Source organism: Crotalus tigris, unplaced genomic scaffold (genome assembly GCF_016545835.1).
Source record: "Crotalus tigris isolate CLP2741 ecotype Arizona unplaced genomic scaffold, ASM1654583v1 scf7180000020963.25688851:1431469, whole genome shotgun sequence".
In the NCBI taxonomy this organism is placed as follows: Eukaryota; Metazoa; Chordata; class Lepidosauria; order Squamata; family Viperidae; genus Crotalus; species Crotalus tigris.
This window is the reverse complement of record NW_024098281.1, coordinates 735,293-752,804: the sequence shown is the minus strand read 5'-3', so window position 1 is coordinate 752,804 and position 17,512 is coordinate 735,293. Positions and strand designations below refer to the sequence as shown.

At 54.2% G+C, this 17,512-nt stretch overlaps 2 protein-coding genes across 4 annotated transcripts; one reads left to right on the top strand and one right to left on the bottom strand.

Moving 5' to 3' along the window:
* Window positions 1–6,051: 6,051 nt before the first annotated feature.
* LOC120319818 (avidin-related protein 7-like) lies at window positions 6,052–7,954 on the top strand. The gene is made up of 4 exons (XM_039369078.1): window positions 6,052–6,143; window positions 6,678–6,879; window positions 7,142–7,262; window positions 7,921–7,954. Exons 1-4 carry the CDS (start codon window positions 6,057–6,059, stop codon window positions 7,952–7,954), a joined length of 444 nt encoding a protein of 147 aa, XP_039225012.1. The 5' UTR covers window positions 6,052–6,056.
* Window positions 7,955–13,558: 5,604 nt separating this feature from the next.
* LOC120319786 (avidin-like) lies at window positions 13,559–16,422 on the bottom strand. Of its 3 annotated transcripts, none has more exons than XM_039369019.1 (5): window positions 16,111–16,422; window positions 15,781–15,913; window positions 14,704–14,905; window positions 14,342–14,462; window positions 13,559–13,691 (listed from the first exon to the last, which is right to left on the bottom strand). In XM_039369019.1, exons 2-5 carry the CDS (start codon window positions 15,901–15,903, stop codon window positions 13,658–13,660), a joined length of 480 nt encoding a protein of 159 aa, XP_039224953.1. In that variant the 5' UTR covers window positions 15,904–15,913; window positions 16,111–16,422; the 3' UTR covers window positions 13,559–13,657. The 3 variants fall into 3 exon arrangements, with proteins under 3 accessions (XP_039224953.1, XP_039224954.1, XP_039224956.1); XM_039369020.1 differs by having other exon boundaries at window positions 15,781–15,910; XM_039369022.1 differs by lacking the exons at window positions 15,781–15,913; window positions 16,111–16,422 and adding an exon at window positions 15,414–15,766.
* Between the last annotated feature and the right edge of the window lie 1,090 nt (window positions 16,423–17,512).

Here is a 17,512-nt window from a genome sequence, read left to right as displayed (position 1 = left end):
TGGCAGGTAGTATAGAAAACTGATATGGGATCCTGCCAAAGGAGGTTACTATGGACCCTCTGGGCAGGCAGAAGATACAGGCCAGGTCTTTCTGCATCAGATGAGCAGAGAGGCTATGATGGGGGGCCAATTATCCGGGCATCCTGGTCCTCCCTTGCTGACAACTTCATTTGGTGGAAGAAAGAGCAAGAGGAGATGGGATCCTGGAGGCTACCGAGAATCCCAGGCCGAGTTCAGAGCCTCCTCATTCCTGTGGGTGCCGTCAAACCCAAACCCAGAGTGCCAAGGGGATGAGCAGGAGGGGGGATTGGCTAAACCCTCAGAGATCCAGAACCAGGCATGTTTAGCGGAAAGAAGAGAAGGCCGAGGGAGGGAGGGAGACGGCTGGGTTCCTCCCCTTCCTGCTCTGCTCCCTCTGCCCAGCCTGCCCCAGGAGAACCTGGTCAGAGCCCAGAGGCAAGATGGGGACAGGGGGGAGCCAGCAGTCTAGTGTTCTTGGTGGCTCCTGGAACAAGGCCGAGGAGAAGTGGCCACTCAAGGATCATTGGAGCCTGCTGGGCACGAAAGAAACAATGGGGAGATCTTTCTACTTTTGGGGGTTGAGGGTGAGAAATAGGAAGGAGCCGATTCCTGGGACGTCTTGAGCAAGCGAGAGAAGAGGGTCAACCGAAAGGGAAAAAGCCTTGTTTAAAGCGAGGCTGCTGCGGATTCCGACGTTAAGAGGAGGGGAGGCTGAGACCCTCAACCGACACACCTGATGGGGAGGGAATACCTCCGCTTTCTCACTTCCCGCTTCCAGGCCAACTTTCTTCAGGGGGCGCTTTGCATTCTGTTCTTCGCTCGCTCTGGGCTTTTTAGGAGAAATGGCCAGCCCACCCACCCACCCCCGCCTCCTCTCCCAGGTGGACTGCAGCAACTGCGGAGGGGGGGGGGGATTTGCCTCCCATCGGGAAGGGCGAGAAGTAGCGCGGCCAGCGGAACCGGGGATTTGGAGCCAGTCGTAGCGGGGAGCGGATTCTCTGAGCGCAGCAGCCCTTCGCCCCGCAGAGCGGTGGTTTTCGCCAAAATCGGAGAAATATTTCCCGGGCCGGAATGGAACCGCTGAACTCGGCTGCCTTCACGTGCCCACTTCTTCTCAACTCCATGGAGATCATCAGCGTCAGTAACACGGGGGTGTTCAGCGGCCTCTACCAAACGGCAGTCTCGGCCTCCGACATGCCCATTCGGCCACCCCCGCTGCAGGGCGTCCAGCACAGGATTGGGGGGGGGGACCCGGGAAGGAAAAGCAGGGGCTGAACTGCTGTGGCCCCTAACTGGAAGGGCCCTGGCCACGTCTTTTTCTCTCTCCCCCCCCCACCAAAGTGGCTCTTGATAGGATGCCCCAATGGTTTGCCTCTCTCGGGGACCTTTCCGCACCCATGGCTGAGCAGCTCCTGTGAGAGAGCGTGGCGTTTTGAGTCTAGGAGACTCCACTTCTGCCACTTCCCCCACAAAGAAACACAGCAAAGCTTTGGAGGAGGTTCCCCAAGTTGGTCTCACTGACAAGTGTGGTTTGCCTGGCACCACAGTCTGGTGGGCCCACAGCAGGCAACACTTGGGCAGTTGGTATTAATTGCTCTACTCAAATCAGAGAGCAGCAGCCCAGCACAGCCCCCATATTTGTATGGGGCAAAGAGGCCACCCGGGTGCCTTCCCTGTGTGCAAGGCCTGCAGCTCTGCTGCTCCCCTCCAAAGAGGCCACCTTCTGGGCCACCTGGACGGAGCTGCTTCAAGGGAGGCCCCCAAAGACCCAGGAGACTTCGCCCAGCCTCCTCTGGGTCAGTGTCCTTCCCCTCATCAGACGTGGCCTGCAATGCATGGCTGGGTACTGACCTGGTCCTGACCTTCCCTGAGAACCAGTAGCACCCATTTCCTTTGCCCTCCCCCTTTCATTGTCACATGGAATGGGATGGTGGGTGGGATGCTCTGGCCTGGGGGGGGGACACACCAATCACACCACCATGAATTTTCACATTTCCCACCCTCCTGCTTGATTGTAGAGTTCACATGGACACCTTTTAATGCACTGAGTAAAGCTGAAGAGAGCAAGGCTTCCGTGGTTTCTTCCTGTGGGGGGCATGGAGGGTGACCCTTCCTACCTCTCCCATCAGAAGCTCTTCTGCAATAAAATGTTTGCCTGAGCAGCCACAGCTTCCTTGGTCTTTCAGAAACTCCCGCGGTGCCAGTCTGCAGGTTTCCAGGAGAGCCTGGGTAGGATCCCCACCTGGAGGGGGGCTCAAAGCTAACTTTGGGGTACAGAGTCTCTACTTGTCTCTACTACTACTCTGCACTTTAAACAGCCTTTGGACTTGAAGACTTTGGGAACCTGCAGCTAATTCACTGTGGATCTGACCAGTTATTTTATTAGGAAGTCCTTAAAGGGTTTTTGCAAAGGAGCCATGAATTAGCTTCACCCAATGCTGGTCCATCCTAATCACTTGGCCCAAACTTTGCTGGATAGAGTCATTGTTAGAACCAGCAGTTAGCTAGAACCTATTTCGACACTTACCTGAAGAAGGCAGAGGTTGGCCACAAAGGGTTCAGTTATAAAAACTGGATTTGCAGTCAAGAATTTTGCAAGTGGAGCAGTTAGAGGAACAAGAAAAAGTAATGTGGCATTTTTGCTTAAAGGTCCAGAGGCAAAAAGCTCCAACTTAGCATGCCAAAAAATACCCCAAGAAGTGGAGATCGTATTTTATTTTAATAACTTTTATGACACCCATCTCACTAATACAGCAATTCTGGTTGGCTTACATTGTAATAAAAATTAAAAAGTTCTAAAAAGAAATGAAACTAGAATAAAGAGATTAAAAGTTAAGAACCAAGGTAATGGACATTCTGGGGGTAAGAATTTTCTGTATTCTATGAGTCACCAGCTAGGTACCCTACCCTGCCAGGACCCCAGGCTCAGTGGCTAAGCCAGGTTTTCAGGCTCTTCCAGAAGTCCAGAATTGTGTTTGTGTGTTTGTGTGTTTGTGTGTCTGTGTGTGGAGGGAATCTCACCTCTGATGGTAAAATATTCGGGAGTATAGCAGAAAAGGCTCTTCTCCTGGAACCCAGCAGCAGAAATTCTTTGGCCAGTGAGATCCAAATTTGGCTGTTTCCACTGGAAGGAGGGGGGCCAAATAGTCCCATTGGGGTGTGGCAGTTCCACTAAGTGCACCCACCCCTGCTTGTTACCCAGCTGCATTTGTCTTCAGCACATCAGGAACAAGTGGTGAACTATAATGAAATTCTGATATGTTTAGGACTTACATTAATTTTATTACAAAGTTACAGTAACAGAACGTTGTAAGGCTGAATCCACCTCCCTCTCTTCATCTTCCTGAAAGGGAAAAAAGTCCTTAAGTCTGAGACCCTTCCTCAAATTTCATTTCTGCCTTGGACACATTTTATTTTTTCATCTGATCATCATTTAGGTTGAGGCTATTCCTCCTGTTTCCTCTTGTAGCCCATTCTGTCACCAGGGAGGTGCACCAGCAAATGGGTAATCTGAGGCACAACTGGAAGAGATACTCACAAGAGAAGATAAAAACAAAGGAAAGGGGGGGGGGGTTGGCTGGGTCAGTGATCCAAGGCAGGGAAAGGAAGGAGTGGGTCTGCTGCCAGAAGGACCTGGGTGGAGATGAACAAGAAAGAGGCAAAGAGCAGAGCTGCTGCTAACCTGGGTCTTCTCCCCCAAGACTCCAGATGGAGCTGGGCAGAATCACCAGCAGGAACCAGGAGACAAGAGGGTGGGAGGGAGGCAGAGAGAGAGAGAGAGAGAGAGAGAGAGAGAGAGAGAGAGAGAGAGAGAGAGAGAGAGACAGAAAGACAGACACAGACAGAGGAAGACAGACAGACAGAGATGGAGACAGAGAGAGAGAGCATGGGTGAGTTGAAGTCTCCAATGCAGATTGTCAGGAGTCTCAAAGGAGCACCTGGGGCCATCTCAGACCCAACATATTTTAGTGCTTAGCAGGAGTATCAAGGGTTTGGGGTAATCCCAAATAAACCTGATATTTTTGGACCCATTGTTTGATTTAGTTGATTATGGGAATGCAGTGGACATTATGCACCTTGACTTCAGCAAAACATTTGAGAAATATCAGTGAAATCCTGGTGAAGAAGAAGAAGGCAACCTGTGGCTGGCCTACACCACCATTAAATGGACAAACCCTGTGGAAAGATCAAACCCAGCCAGGGCGTATTAGAGGCTCCAGATCTGATTGAAAGGAAGTGATGAATAGCAGGGCTTGTGCTGTTTGACATATTTATAATTAATGAATTATAATTAATAACTAATTAAGTTAGTTTTGGAGTTAGAAAATTGTAATCAGTTTTGGACATGATACAAAATGGGGGGATGTAAAATACTTCAGAGGGCAGAATGAAGATTTCAAAGGATCTTTAAAAGCTGGAATAATGGGCAAAAATGAGGATGATTAATTTCAACAGGGATAAATGCAAAGTTCAACATTTGTGTAGAAAGAAGAATGGGGTATGTGCAGAACTGCCTCACCCCAGTTGGACCAGTTGGCCCCTCTCGTTCCAGTGGAAGCAGCCTAATTTAGATCCCATTGGCCAAAGAATTTCTGCTGTTGGGCTCCAGGAGAAGAGCCTTTCCTGGTGTGCCCCCCCCCCAGAATATTGTACCATCGGAGGTGAGATTTCCCCCCCCCCCCCAGACACACAGGAACACAATCCTGGTCTTCTGGAAGAGCCTGAAAACCTGGCTCTGCCGCTCAGCCTGGGTCCCTAACAAGGTAGGGTACCCTGGGGGTGTCTCACGGGGTAGACAAGATTCTTAGCCCCAGAATGTCCATCACCTGGGTTCTTAACTTTTAATCTCTTTATTCTGGTTTCATTTCTTTTTAGCACTTTTAAACCTTTATTACAATGTAAGCCACCCAGAGTTGCTGTATTAGTGAGCTGGGTGGCATAAAAACTTATCAAAATAAAATAAGGTCTCAATTCTGGGGTTGTTTTTTCACATGCTAAGGTGGAGCTTTTTGCCTCTGGACCTTTAAGCAAAAATGCCACGTTACTTTTTCTTGTTCCTCTAACTGCCCCACTTGCAAAATTCTTGATTGCAAATCCAATCGTTATAACTGAACCGTTTGTGGCCAGCCTCTTTGGCTTCTTCAGGTAAGTGTGGAAATAGGTTCTAGCTAACTGCTGAGCCTGTCTCGGGGTTCCACCTTAGGACCTCCCCCTAAGAAGGCACCTGGGCCTCATTATGCAGACTCATTATGAAACGATGCCTATTCTTGATTCTAGACTTTTTAAGAGAAAGTTACAGTACTTAGTGCAGCAGAAAGGAAACCCTTTGACTGAAGCCACATGGGTAAAATCTAGTGATATAAAGCCGACAGGCTTATTAATAAATTCTATGAGAAACACCCTAAGAAACCAAGGGGCGACCCCTAACCTATGATTTTGTTTGAATTGCAGGATTTGTCCTATTTTTAACCCCCCCCCCATATCAACGCTGCTAACATTGGATGTTCCCGCTCTGACAACTGATGAAAATGCAGCCATTTTCTCTATTACTTTAATAGGCTTTTTCTTACGTTTAGAAATCAGGTGCATGGGGGTGAGGGGGGGATGTAAGGTCAGCTAGCCATAATAACAAAGCTGCTGTGGGAACCCAAGGACAAGCTGGTAAGGTTTTGTCGGGCTGAGGAGAAAGCCCGGGCTTTAAGCTAATTGGGGAAGCTAATTGAAGAGGAGGAGGAGGAGGAGGTGGTGGTGGAGGTGGAGGAGGCGGAGAATAAGAATGCCCGTGTTGGGTCAGCGGCGGTGGGGCGCCCGAGAAGAAATGCCCCCGCCCTCTTGCTGCCCAAGTGCTGCTCAGCGCTCGCTGCAGGACCGGCGATTTCGCAAAAGCGTCCGCCCCTCCGACGGCGATCCTGCCCCTCCCAGCCGCGGGGGGTGGAGGGAGGCGGCAGCTGAAAGGGGGGGGAGAGCGGGTGCGAGCGGGGCTTTATAAGGGGCGTCCCGTTGGGGCTGGCACGTCTAGATTCCGGAAGACCACCATGGCGATTGGCCTGGCAGCTCTGGGGCTCCTCGCTTTCCTGCTCGGGAATTTTGCCGAACCCCAAAACTCGGAGCCAGCCGCCAAGGTCAAATGCGGGGTGGGAGGCGGAGGGTCCCAGCCTCCCGTGTAGAAAGCCCTCCCCCCACACACACACCAGCCTCTGCTCGGGTGGGCGGCAGGAGCAACTGGTGGGAGCCGGCGGGCTGCGCAGAGGGTGCCGCTTCTTCGGGGTTGATCGCACCCGTGCCGTCGCGCTGAGCGCCAGAGGCCCTGGGTCTCCGACGGCCGATCGGTCAAGCGTTTTCTCCTCCGTGCTCGGCCGCGACTTCGGCAGCCTGCCGGCGGGGCTGGTACTCTCTCTCGCTGCGCAGTTTGGCAGAGCGATCCGCCCGCGGGATGTCGTCCCGGACGCGGTCTGGCAAGTGCCTCGACCGACGGACTTCGGGATGGGCCGCCTTTGCCAGCCCGACCCACCGTATCCCCGGGGGTAGGGCACGTGGGAGCAGCAGGTGTTTTCAGATCCCCCGGATAGAATGGAGCCAGAGTCTCTACCTGTTGGATAGGTGGGCTTGGCTATCACCCTGACACGCTCTTCTCTCGCCTCCCGCTCTTTTTTTAGTGCTCCCTGACCGGCACCTGGAACAATGGCCTGGGCAACAACATGGAGATCAACAGCGTCAGTGACACGGGGGTGTTCAGCGGTGTCTTCTATACGGCACCAGGGCGGTACTCCATTCAGATCTTTAAATACCGGCTGCAGGGCATCCAGCACCAGGGGCTCCAGCCCACCTTTGGCTTCAGCGTGAGCGCGAACTTCGATGGTAGAGCCACTCAGTCTTTGTTATGGAAGCAAATACAACGGGAGGAGGGAATCCAGCGGATCGCCCCTTCCTGAGATCTGCCTCTTGCAGATTCTTTCACTGAATGTCCTCCCTCCTCCACCCCCGCCCCACAATCAGATGGAGATGCCCAAATATTTTGGAGCCTATAAAACATTCCCAATCTAAAGGTAGCATCGGTGAGGGGGGGTCTTTATGCGAAATATATCCCCCCCCAATTGGTACAACTACTTTGATCTGACAGAATCCACATCCGTCTTTGTGGGCCAATGTCTGCTGGACCAGAACGGAAAAGAGCAGCTGAGGACAACCTGGCTGATGCGTGAGAAGGTTGGATCCGCGGCAAAGGATTGGGGGGCGACCATGTAAGGAAACCCAGGGGCTGAACTGCTGTGCCCCCTAACTGGAAGGATCCTGGGCATCTCTTCTTTTTCTCTCTCTTCCCCCCCCTCCCCCAAGTGGCTTTTGAAAGGACGACTCAACATTTGCCTCTCTCGGGGATGTTTCCGCCCCCAGGGATGAGCAGCTCCTGCGGGAGGGGCTGGAGACTCGTTTCTGCCACTCCCCCCACAAAGAAACAGAGCAAAGCTTTTGAGGAGGTTCCCCAGGTCCTTCTCACTGAAGTGTGGTTCGGGTGGCACCACAGTCTGGGTTGAACACAGCTGGCAAAACTTGGAGAGTTGGTATTAATTGCTCTACTCAAATAGGAGAGAGTAGCCCAGCACAGCCCCATATTTGTATGGGGCGAAGAGACCACCTGGGTGCCTTCCCTGAGCGAGGGCAAGCCTGCAGTTCTGCTGCTCCCCTCCAAAGAGGCCACTTTTGCGGCCACCTGGAAGGAGCTGCTTGAGGGGAAGCCCCCAAAGACCTAGGAGACTTCGCCCAGCCTGCTTTGGGTCTTGTCATTCCCCGGCCCTGGCCGCCTCTGAGAACCTGCAGAATGGGATGCTCAGTCTGGGGGGTGGATACATCAATCATTCCATCATGAATTTTGACATTTCCCACCCTTCTGCTTCATTGTAGGGTTGGCTGGTTCACCTTCCACCGCATAGAGTGATGGTGAAGAGAGCAAGGCTTCCCCGTTTCTGCCTTGGGGGGCCATGGGCTGGGGTGACCCCTCCTACCTCTGCCATCAGATGCTCTTCTCCAATAAAATGTTTGTCCGAGCAGCCTCAGCTTTCCTGGTCTTTCAGAAGCTCCCTGGGTGCCAGTCTGAAGGTTTCCAGGACAGGCTGGGTAGGACCTCCATCTGGAGAATGGGCTCTAGGGTAAAGAGTTAGCTTTGTCTCTACTACTGCTCTGCTAATGTTCTGCACTTTACTCAACCTTTGCCCTTGAAGACTTTGGGATCCTGCAGCTAATCCACTCAGGGTCTGGCCTATTAATTTATTAGGAAATTATGAAAGGGTTTTGCAAACGAGCCATGAATTAGCTTCATCCAGAGCTGCTCCATCTTAAACTTTTGGCTTAAGCTTTGTTTGACAGAGTCATTGTTAGAACCAGCAGTTAGCTAGAACTTATTTCGACACTTACCTGAGAAGCCAAAGAGGCTGGCCACAAAAGGTTCAGTTATAACGATTGGATTTGCAATCAAGAATTTTGCAAGTGGGGCCATTAGAGGAACAAGAAAAAGTAACGTGGCATCTTTGCTTAAGGCAAAAAGCTCCACATTAGCCTGTCAAAAAACAACCGCAGAAGTGGACAGCTTATTTTAATAGCTTTTTATGCCACCCATCTCAGTAATAAAGAAACTCTGGGTGGCTTACATTTTAATAAAAGTTAAAGTGCTAAAAAGAATCGAGACTAGAATAAAAAGATTAAAAATTAAGAACCAAATTGATGAACCACCAACTGCTTTATTGCTAAATGGAAATAAAGTTTCAGGGTCTTCCAGAAGGCCAGGATTGTGTGTCTGGGGGGATCTCACCTCTGATGGTAGAGTATTCTAGGGTGGGGGCACAGCAGAAAAGGATCTTCTCCTGGAGCCCAGCAGCAGAATTTTTTTGGCCAATGGGATCCAAATTAGGCTGCTTCCACTGGAAGGAGAGGGGCCAGTTAGTCCCATTGGGGTGAGGCAAAGGTTCCGGAGCAGCCGAGCAGGAAAGCGAGGAGCCCCAGAGCTGCCAGGTCAATCGTCATGGTGGTCTCAGGCAGGACACCCCTTATAAAGCCCCGCTCGCACCGCCTCCCCCCACCCCGAGTTGCCGCCCCCTCCCACCCCCCCGCGTCGCTGGTTCTGCTGCGAGCGCTGAGCAGCATTTCAGCAGCAAGGGGGTCGGGGGGAGGGCGCTTCTTCTCGGGAATCCCAGCGCGGCGGATCCAACACGGATATTCTTTTTTGGCTGGCTCTCCGTCAGCCCTCCTCTCCCGTCATTGGTCCGCCAACGCTCCAATCCCGCCCTTCCTCCCGGGCGTTTCATGGAGGGACCCTTTTCTAGGGCTATTTGGCTGCGTGGGACATTTAAACTCTCATCCGAGCAGCCAATCCCACGGCAAGAAGTGGGGAGCCTGGGGTGCAGGATGCGGGGGAGCTTGCTTTGATGTATGCGTGAGGAGAGGAGAAAAAAAAGCAGTCGGGGGGGGGGTCAGGGTCCCTTCCCAGTCTTTCAGAAGGCTGCCACTCCTGCCCACATAATGGTGTGGTTAATAACAATCCGACCAGGCTTCGCTGTATGGCTGCACACACACACTCACACTTCCCCCAGGTGCCTTTGAAGAAAAAGGGAGAGAAGGGGGAGAAAGCATTTTGTGTGTGTGTATTTATGTGGGGGAGAGAGAGAGAGAGAGAGAGAGAGAGAGAGGGAGGGAGAGAGAGAGAGAGCTTCCCTTTTTGTAAGTTTGCTTGCCCCCTCTACAAGGCTCTCCTTTCCCCACACTTTTGCTGGCCAGCACCTCGCCTTCCTCCTCTTCCCTTTTCCTTCCCTCCCCCCTCCCTCTCTCTCTCACACACCTACACACACACTCACACAAACAAAACAAAACCCTCCCTGCTTTCTCCCCCTTCCCCCCCAGGGACCCCTGGATGGAGTGGGAGGATATTCAAAAAAAGAGGGGGGGGAGGGGGAAGCTCCCCTGTGTCCTTTCACTTTCGGGACGACCTCGCCCTCCCCCCTCTTTCGCCCAACCTGCCGCAGGACCAGATTCAAATTTCTCGCTTCTTCACCGCGGGGCAAAATACTTGCTTTTCCTCACCTATTGCACTGCCCAGATTTTTGGTGTGTGTGTGGGGGGGGGGCTTAGAGTCTTCGCTTGTGTTTCCGGGCGGGTGTGGATGTAAATCCCCTGGGGGGCTGTTGAGAGAGCCGGTTTGGAGGGGGAGGGGTTATGGTCTAGGTTGCTTCTCTCCTTGATTAGTTTCCACTCGTTGCTTCTTGTCCGGCCCTCAGGCGCCTTGGAGAATACCTTGATTCCCTCTTCTTTGTGGCAGCCCGTGAGATATTAGAAGTCTGCTATTGTGTCCCCCCTCGTCCTTCTCTTCATTAAACTAGACATACCCAATTCCAGCAACCGTTCTTTATATGTTTTAGCCTCCAGTCCCCAGGCTTGTCCCTCCCCTCTCCCATTTCCCAGGAAGATATGTCAAATCGAAAGAGGAAGAAGGCAAAATGGTTACATCACAAAAAGCCCCGAGGTTCCCCCCTCCCACCAGAATGGCAGCCTCTGGATAGGGATCTATGGGGACCTGACAGGCAATTTGGGCTGTGTGAGCGCAGACCCTCTGTCACGCACAAGTGGGGGGGGGCTGGGACCAGTTAAGGAACTGCCTGGAAGAATTGGGGTGCCTGGCAGGACAAGAATCTCCAGGTTGCTCCCTGGAAGCAGCAGAGGGCCTCAGCCTTCCATCCAGGAGTCCCGCTGCCTGCTGCGCTTGGCTTTGGGAATTGTCTTCTGGGCATGGAAGAAAGTGTGTGTGTGTGGGGGGCTTGGCTGAAAGAGAAATTTTGTTCCGATGGTCCTGAGCACCGACAGGAGACAGGAGTTCTCTGGCTTGTGGGTTGAACGGCTGCTTCCTTCCCCCCAAACTGGCCAGCATTTCTTTGCTTTGGATTAGGTGATGGGGGGGGGGGGAAGAGTGGAAAGAAGGGCTGATCCATGGCGGGAGAGGAACTGCTCCAGGCCGGCCCGGGTGCAAATGGCCTTTTTCTGCACCCGAACTTACCTGTGAAGGAGAACAGCGCTAATCGGGGTAAGGGGGGTGGGGGTGGGAAAGCTCCATGTTTTCTGCTCTGCTTCCTTCGGCTGGCTGGAAACGATCAGCGTGATGCACGCCCGTCTGTTTCCTTCCTGGACGTCGCAAGGGAGCAAAGTCGTAGCACTTTTCCCTTGAGAGAAGCCCCGCCGCTTTTTCGTCCGCCTGTCTGGCCGTCTGGACTCGCCAAAGGCGAGCGATTCAGGGCTTTGCAGGCGGACGGCGGGCGCTCGCAGCTGCGGGGCAATTCGCCCCGCCCCTCGCTCGGAGATCGCCGGCGCCGCTTCTGGCCGCCAGGGGGCGCAGGCGCGACCGTCGCGCGGCGGCTCCAGGCATGCGCGGCCGGGCAGCACCGTGACCCGCTTTCCTCCCCTCTCCCGCTCTCCTTTAGTGCTCCCTGACTGGCAACTTGATGAGCGACCAGAATGGTCATCTCCGACAGCAATAATGCCGGAGGTTCAGCCGCTCCTACCTGACAGCTGAACACTGCAGGGCACCTCTCTGCAGGACACCCAGCACCAGGTTCATCACTTCCTTTCAATCAGATCTGGAGCCCTTAATACACCCTGGTTGGGTTTGATCTTTCCCCAGGGTCTATCCATGTAATGGTAGTGTAGGCCAGCCACAGGTTGCCTTCTTCTTCACCAGGATTTCACTGATATTTCTGAAATGTTTTGCTGAAGTCAAGGTACATTATGTCCACTGCATTCCCATAATCAACTAAATCAGACAGTGTGTCAGGTTCATTTGGGATCACCCCAAACCCTTGATGCTCCTGCTAAGGACTAAAATATGATGGGTCTGAGATGGCCCCAGGAGCTCCTTCCAGACTCCTGGACAGCTTGGTTTGGAGACTTCAACTCACCTATGCATTCTCTCTCCCTCTCCCTCTCTCTCTCTCCCTCCCTCCCTCCTTCCCTCTCTTTCCTGGACCCTGCTGGTGTTTCTGCCCAGCTCCATCTGGAGTCTTGGGGGAGAAGACTCAGGGAAGCAGCAGCTCTGCTCTTTGCCTCTTCCCTGTTCATCTCCAACCAGGTCTTCCTGGCAGCAGATTTTTCTTTACCTTCCTTGGACCACTGACCCAGCCCTACCTCCCTTTTCCTTTAATTTCTTCTCTTGTGAACATCTATTCCAGTTGTGCCTCAGATTACCTATTTGCTGGTGCACCTCCTGGTGAGGTAATGGGGCTACAACGGGAAACAGGAGGAAGAGCCTCAACCCAGATGAGGATCAGATTTAAAAAAATGTGTCCAAGGTAGAAAACCTAAGGACTTTCTTCCATTTCAGGAAGATGAAGAGAGGGAGGTGGATTCAGTTTTGCAAGGTTCTGTTACTCTAACTTTGTAATAAAAGTAATCTAAATCCTAAACATATCAGAATTTCCTGAGATTTCATCACCTGTTCCTGATCTGCTGAACAGAGATGCAACTGGGTAATATCCCATAATAAGCATGGGGGTGCACTTAGTGAAGCTTTGGGGTATCTGAGGAACTGCCTCACCCCAATGGGACCAGCTGGCCCATCTCCTTCCATGGAAGCAGCCTAATTTGGATCCCATTGGCCAAAGAATTTCTGCTGCTGTGCTCCAGGAGAAGAGCCTTTTCTCCTGTGCCCCCCCCCCGAATATTGTACCACCAGATATGAGATTCCTCTCCCAACACATACACACATACACACAAACCTGGTCTTCTGGAAGAGCCTGAAAACCTGACTCAGTCACTCAGCCTGGGGACCTGACTGGATGGGGTACCTTGGGGGTGTCTCATTAGGTAGAGAAGATTCTTTCCCACAGGTTGTCCATCACCTTGGGTCTTAACTTTTAATCTTTCTGTTCTAGTTTCAATTGGTTTTAGCACTTTTTAACTTTCATTACATTGTAAGCCACTTGCTTTATTAGTGAGATGGGTGGCATAAAAAGGTATTAAAATAAAATAAGCTCTGCACTTCTGGGGATGTTTTTTGACATGCTAAGGTGGAGTTTTTTCCCCCCTCTGGATCTTTAAGCAAAATGCCACATTACTTTTTCTTGTTCCTCTAATGGCCCCACTTGCAAAATTCTTGATTGCAAATCCAATTTTTATAACTGAATCTTTTGTGGCCAACCACAAGTGTCGAAATAGGTTCTAGCTAACTGCTGATTCTAACAGTGACTCTATCAAGCAAAGCTTAGACCAAGTGATTAGGATGGACCACCTCTGAGTGAAGCTAATTCATGGCTCACTTGCAAAAAGTCTTTAATAATTTTCTAATAAATTAATAGGTCAGATCCTCAGTGGATTGGCTGCACGTCTTCAAAGTCTTCAAGGGCAAAGGCTGTGTAAAGTGCAGAGCAATAGTAGAGGAGTAGTAGAGACAAGCAGAGACTCTACCCCAGAGTTAGCTTTGAGCCCTCCCTTCAGATGGGGGTCCTACCCAGCCTCTCCTGGAAACCTGCAGACTGGCAAGTTTCTGAAAGACCAGCGAGGCCGAGGCTGCTCAGGCAAACATTTTATTGGAGAGGAGGCTCTGATGGGTGAAGTAGGAAGGGTCACCCCCTCATTTCCCCTGCAAATCCTTGCTCTCTTCATCCTCTCACTCTATGCGGTAGAAGATGTTTGGGCCAACCCTACAATGAAACAGGAGGGAGGGAAATGTCAACATTCATGGTGGCATGATTGATGAACCCCCAAGGCCAAGCATCCCATCCCCCCCCCATTCCCTCCTCCCACCCACTCATGTGAGAAAGAAAAGGGGGTGCAAAGGAAATGGATGCCACTGGTTCTCAGGGGCAGCCAGGGCCGGGTAGGTCCCCTGCCACGCATTGCAGGCCAAGTCTGACCAGGGGAAGGACACTAAACCGAAGCAGCGTGGATGAAGTCTCCTCGGCCTTTGGGGGGGGGGGGCTCCCTTGAAGCAGCTCCATCCAGGTGGCCACAAAGGCAGTCTCTTTGGATGGGAGCAGGAGAGCTGCAAGCCTTGCACTCCAGGAAAGGACACAGGTGGCCTCTTTGGCCCCTACAAATATGGGGCTGTGCTGGGCTACTGTTCTCTGATTTGAGTAGAGCAATTAATGCCAAATCTGAGTGTTGCCAGCTGTGGGCAACCCAGACTGTGATGCCATCCAAACCACACTTGTCAGCTGTCCTGAGAGAGGCAAATCATTGGGGCGTCCTTGCAAGAGCCACTTTGGGGGGGGGGAAAGAGAGAGAAAAGGAAGAGGTGCCCAGGACCCTTCCAGTTAGGGGATGCAGCAGTTCAGTCCCTGCATTTCCTTACCGGGTCGCCCCCCAATCCTCTGCTGCGGATCGCACCTTCGCACGCAGCAGCCAGGTTGTCTTCAGCTGCTCCTTTCCGTTCTCGTCCATCAGACACTGGCCCACAAAGACAGCGGTGGATTCTGTCAGATCAAAGTTGTTGTATCAATTGGGGGGGGGGGATATGGTTCGCATAAAGACCCCTGTTCACCGATGCTACCTTGAGATTGGGAATGTTTGGGCAAAATATTTGGGCAGTTCCATCTGGTTGGGGGGGAGAGGGAGGACATTCAGTGAAAGAAGCAGATCTAAGGAAAGGGGCGATCCACTAGATTCCCTCCTCCCGTTCTGTTTGCTTCCACACCAAATAGTGAGTGGCTCTACCAGTGACTTTCCAGCTGACGGTGAAGCCAAAGGTGGGTTGAGACCCCAGGTGCTGGATGCCCTGCAGCGGGGATGACGGGACGGGCTTGCCGGAGCTCGAGACTGCCGTTTTGTAGAGGCCGCTGAACACCCCCGTGTTACTGACGCTCTTGATCTCCATGGTGGAGTTGAGGTCATTCTTCCAGGTGCCGCGCAGGGAGCACTAAAAAAGAGCGGGAGGGGGGAGGAAAGATGCTCACGGCGCTAACCAAACCCAGCTGTCCAACAGGTAGTGCCTCTGGCTCCATTTTCTCCGGGGGATCTGAAAACACCCGCTGCTCCCACGTGCCCGACCCCCTGGGCTCCCCATGCCTCGTGGGGCTGGCAAAGGCGGCCCATCCCAAAGTCCGTCGGTCGAGGCACCTGCCAGACCGCGTCCGGGACGACACTCCGCGGGCGGATCGCTCTGCCATCAGCGCAACGAGCGAGAGCACCAGCCCCGGCGGCAGGCTGCCGAAGTCGCGGCCGAGCACGGAGAAGGACACGCTCGGCCAGCCAACCGTCGGAGATCGAAGGCCTCTCAGAGCGACGGCACCGGGTGCGATCAACCCCTAGGAAGCGGCACCCTCTGCACTCCCATTAGTTGCTCCTGTCGCCCACCCGAGCAGAGGCTGGGGGGGGGCTTTTCACGGGGTAGGCTTGAGCCCTCCGCCCTTCATCCCGCATCTCACCTTAGCGGCTCTCTCCGAGTTTTGGGTTTTGGCAAAGGTTCCCGAGCAGCCGAGCAGGAAAGCGAGGAGCCCCAGAGCTGCCAGGCTAATCGCCATGGTTGTCTTCAGGAATCTAGACGTGCCAGCACCAGCCGGACGCCCCTTATAAAGCCCCGCTCGCACCCGCTCTCCTCCCCACCTTCAGCTGCCGCCACCCTCCACCACCCTCAGCGCCTGGGAGGGGCAGGACACTCGTCCGAGGGGCGGACGCTTCTGCGAAATCGCTGGCCTTCTGCTAGCGCCGAGCAGCACCTCCGCAGCAAGAGGAGCGGGAGGGCACTTCTTCTCGGGCACCCCACCGCCGCTGACCCAACACGGGCATTCTTACCACCTCCTCCTCCTCCTCCTCCTCTGCCGCCTCCTCTTCCACCGCCGCCGCCGTCGCCTCCCAGGACTCAGACAACGACGCCGGAGGCTGCGAGGGCGACGCTTCCGTGGGTTCCGCTTCCATGCTGGCTCTGCTGTATGCAAGCAGGAGAGGCGATCTGGCGGGCCGCCTGGCCCGGGCAAGGGTGCGGGGAAGGTTCGGCAGAGGCCAAGACGGCTCACGCGTGCCTGGTCAAGGATTCCTGGGTAGCCGGACTCTCCCATAGGGGAGCGGAATGGGCAGCCGGGGGTGGAAGTTGACCAGGCGTCTTAAGCCCGCCCCACGCAGTACCTTCGTGGGATTCCCCGTCGGGCAGAAGAGCAGTGGCGGCCTAGAGGCCGGGATTCCCCGGCGGGGAGCGGAAACACTTTCAGGGCAACAGAAGCCTTATTTTATTGGCATAGCAGCCGCCAGCTGGGTTCCCGCGTTACTGCTTCGCTACTCCCGCCTCTCTTCTAGTCGCCGGATCCCGGGGTCCCCGCCTGGCCCCTTCCGAATTCAGCCCCTGCTGGGGCACAGACGGCACCCACAGGAATGAGGAGGCTCGCGAGGATCAGCCCTGCCCCGCGCCCCACAGCAGTCCAGCCTGGGGAGGGCAGCAGAGACCGCCCTGAGAAGGTCCAGAGGGAGCTCCGAGGTGCTGAACTCGGCCAGGGATTCTGGGTTAGCTCCAGGATCGCATTTCCTCTTGCTCTTTCTTTCACCAAATGAAGTTGCCAGCAAGGGAGGACCAGGGTGCCCGGATAATTGCCCCCCCCATCACTCTTGCAGGCCTCTCTGGTAGTCTCTCTGCTCATCTGATGCAGAAAGACCCGGCCTGTATCTTCTGCCTGCCCAGAGGGTCTATAGTAACCGCGTCCGGGACAACACCCCGCGGTCGGATCGCTCTGCCATCAGCGCAGCGAGCGAGAGTATCAAGCCCGCCGGCAGGCTGCCGAAGTCGCGGCCGAGCCTGGAGGGGAAAACGCTTGGCCTGTCGGCCGTCGGGGACCCATGGCCTCTGGCGCTCAACGCGACGGCACCGGGTACGATCAACCCCGAGGAAGCGGCACCCTCTGCGTAGCCCACCAGCTCTCACCAGCTGCTCCTGCAGCCCACCCGAGCAGTGGCTGATGGCAGGGGTTTCCCCGGGGGAGGCTGGGACCCTCTGCCCGCCACCCCGCATCTGACCTTGGCGGCTGGCTCCGAGTTTTGGGGTTCAGCAAAGGTTCCCGAGCAGCAGAGCAGAAAAGCGAGGAGCCCCAGAGCTGGCAGGCCAATCGCCATGGTGGCCTCCAGGAATCTAGACGCGCCATCTCCAGGAGGGACGCCCCTTATAAAGCCCCGCTCGCACCGTCTCTCCCACCCCCTTGAGCTGCCGCCTCCTTCCCCCCCCCCCGCGCCTGGGAGGGGCAAGATCCCCCCCCAAAAGAACAGCATTTCGGCAGCAAGGGGGAGCGGGGGGGCACTTCGTCTCGGGAACCCCGGCGCGGCTGAACGGCTGGCTCTCTACCAGCGCTCCTCTCCCGCCATTGATCCGCCAGCGCTCCATCCTCGCCCTTTCTTCCCGGTCGTTTCACGGAGGGACATTTTTCTAGGGCACGTTAAATGCGCATCCGGACAGCCAATCGCCATGCTAAGGGGTGGGGAGCCTGGGGTGCAGGAAGACAAGGGACGTTGACAAGAGAAAAAAAACTAGTGGGGGGGTCAGGAT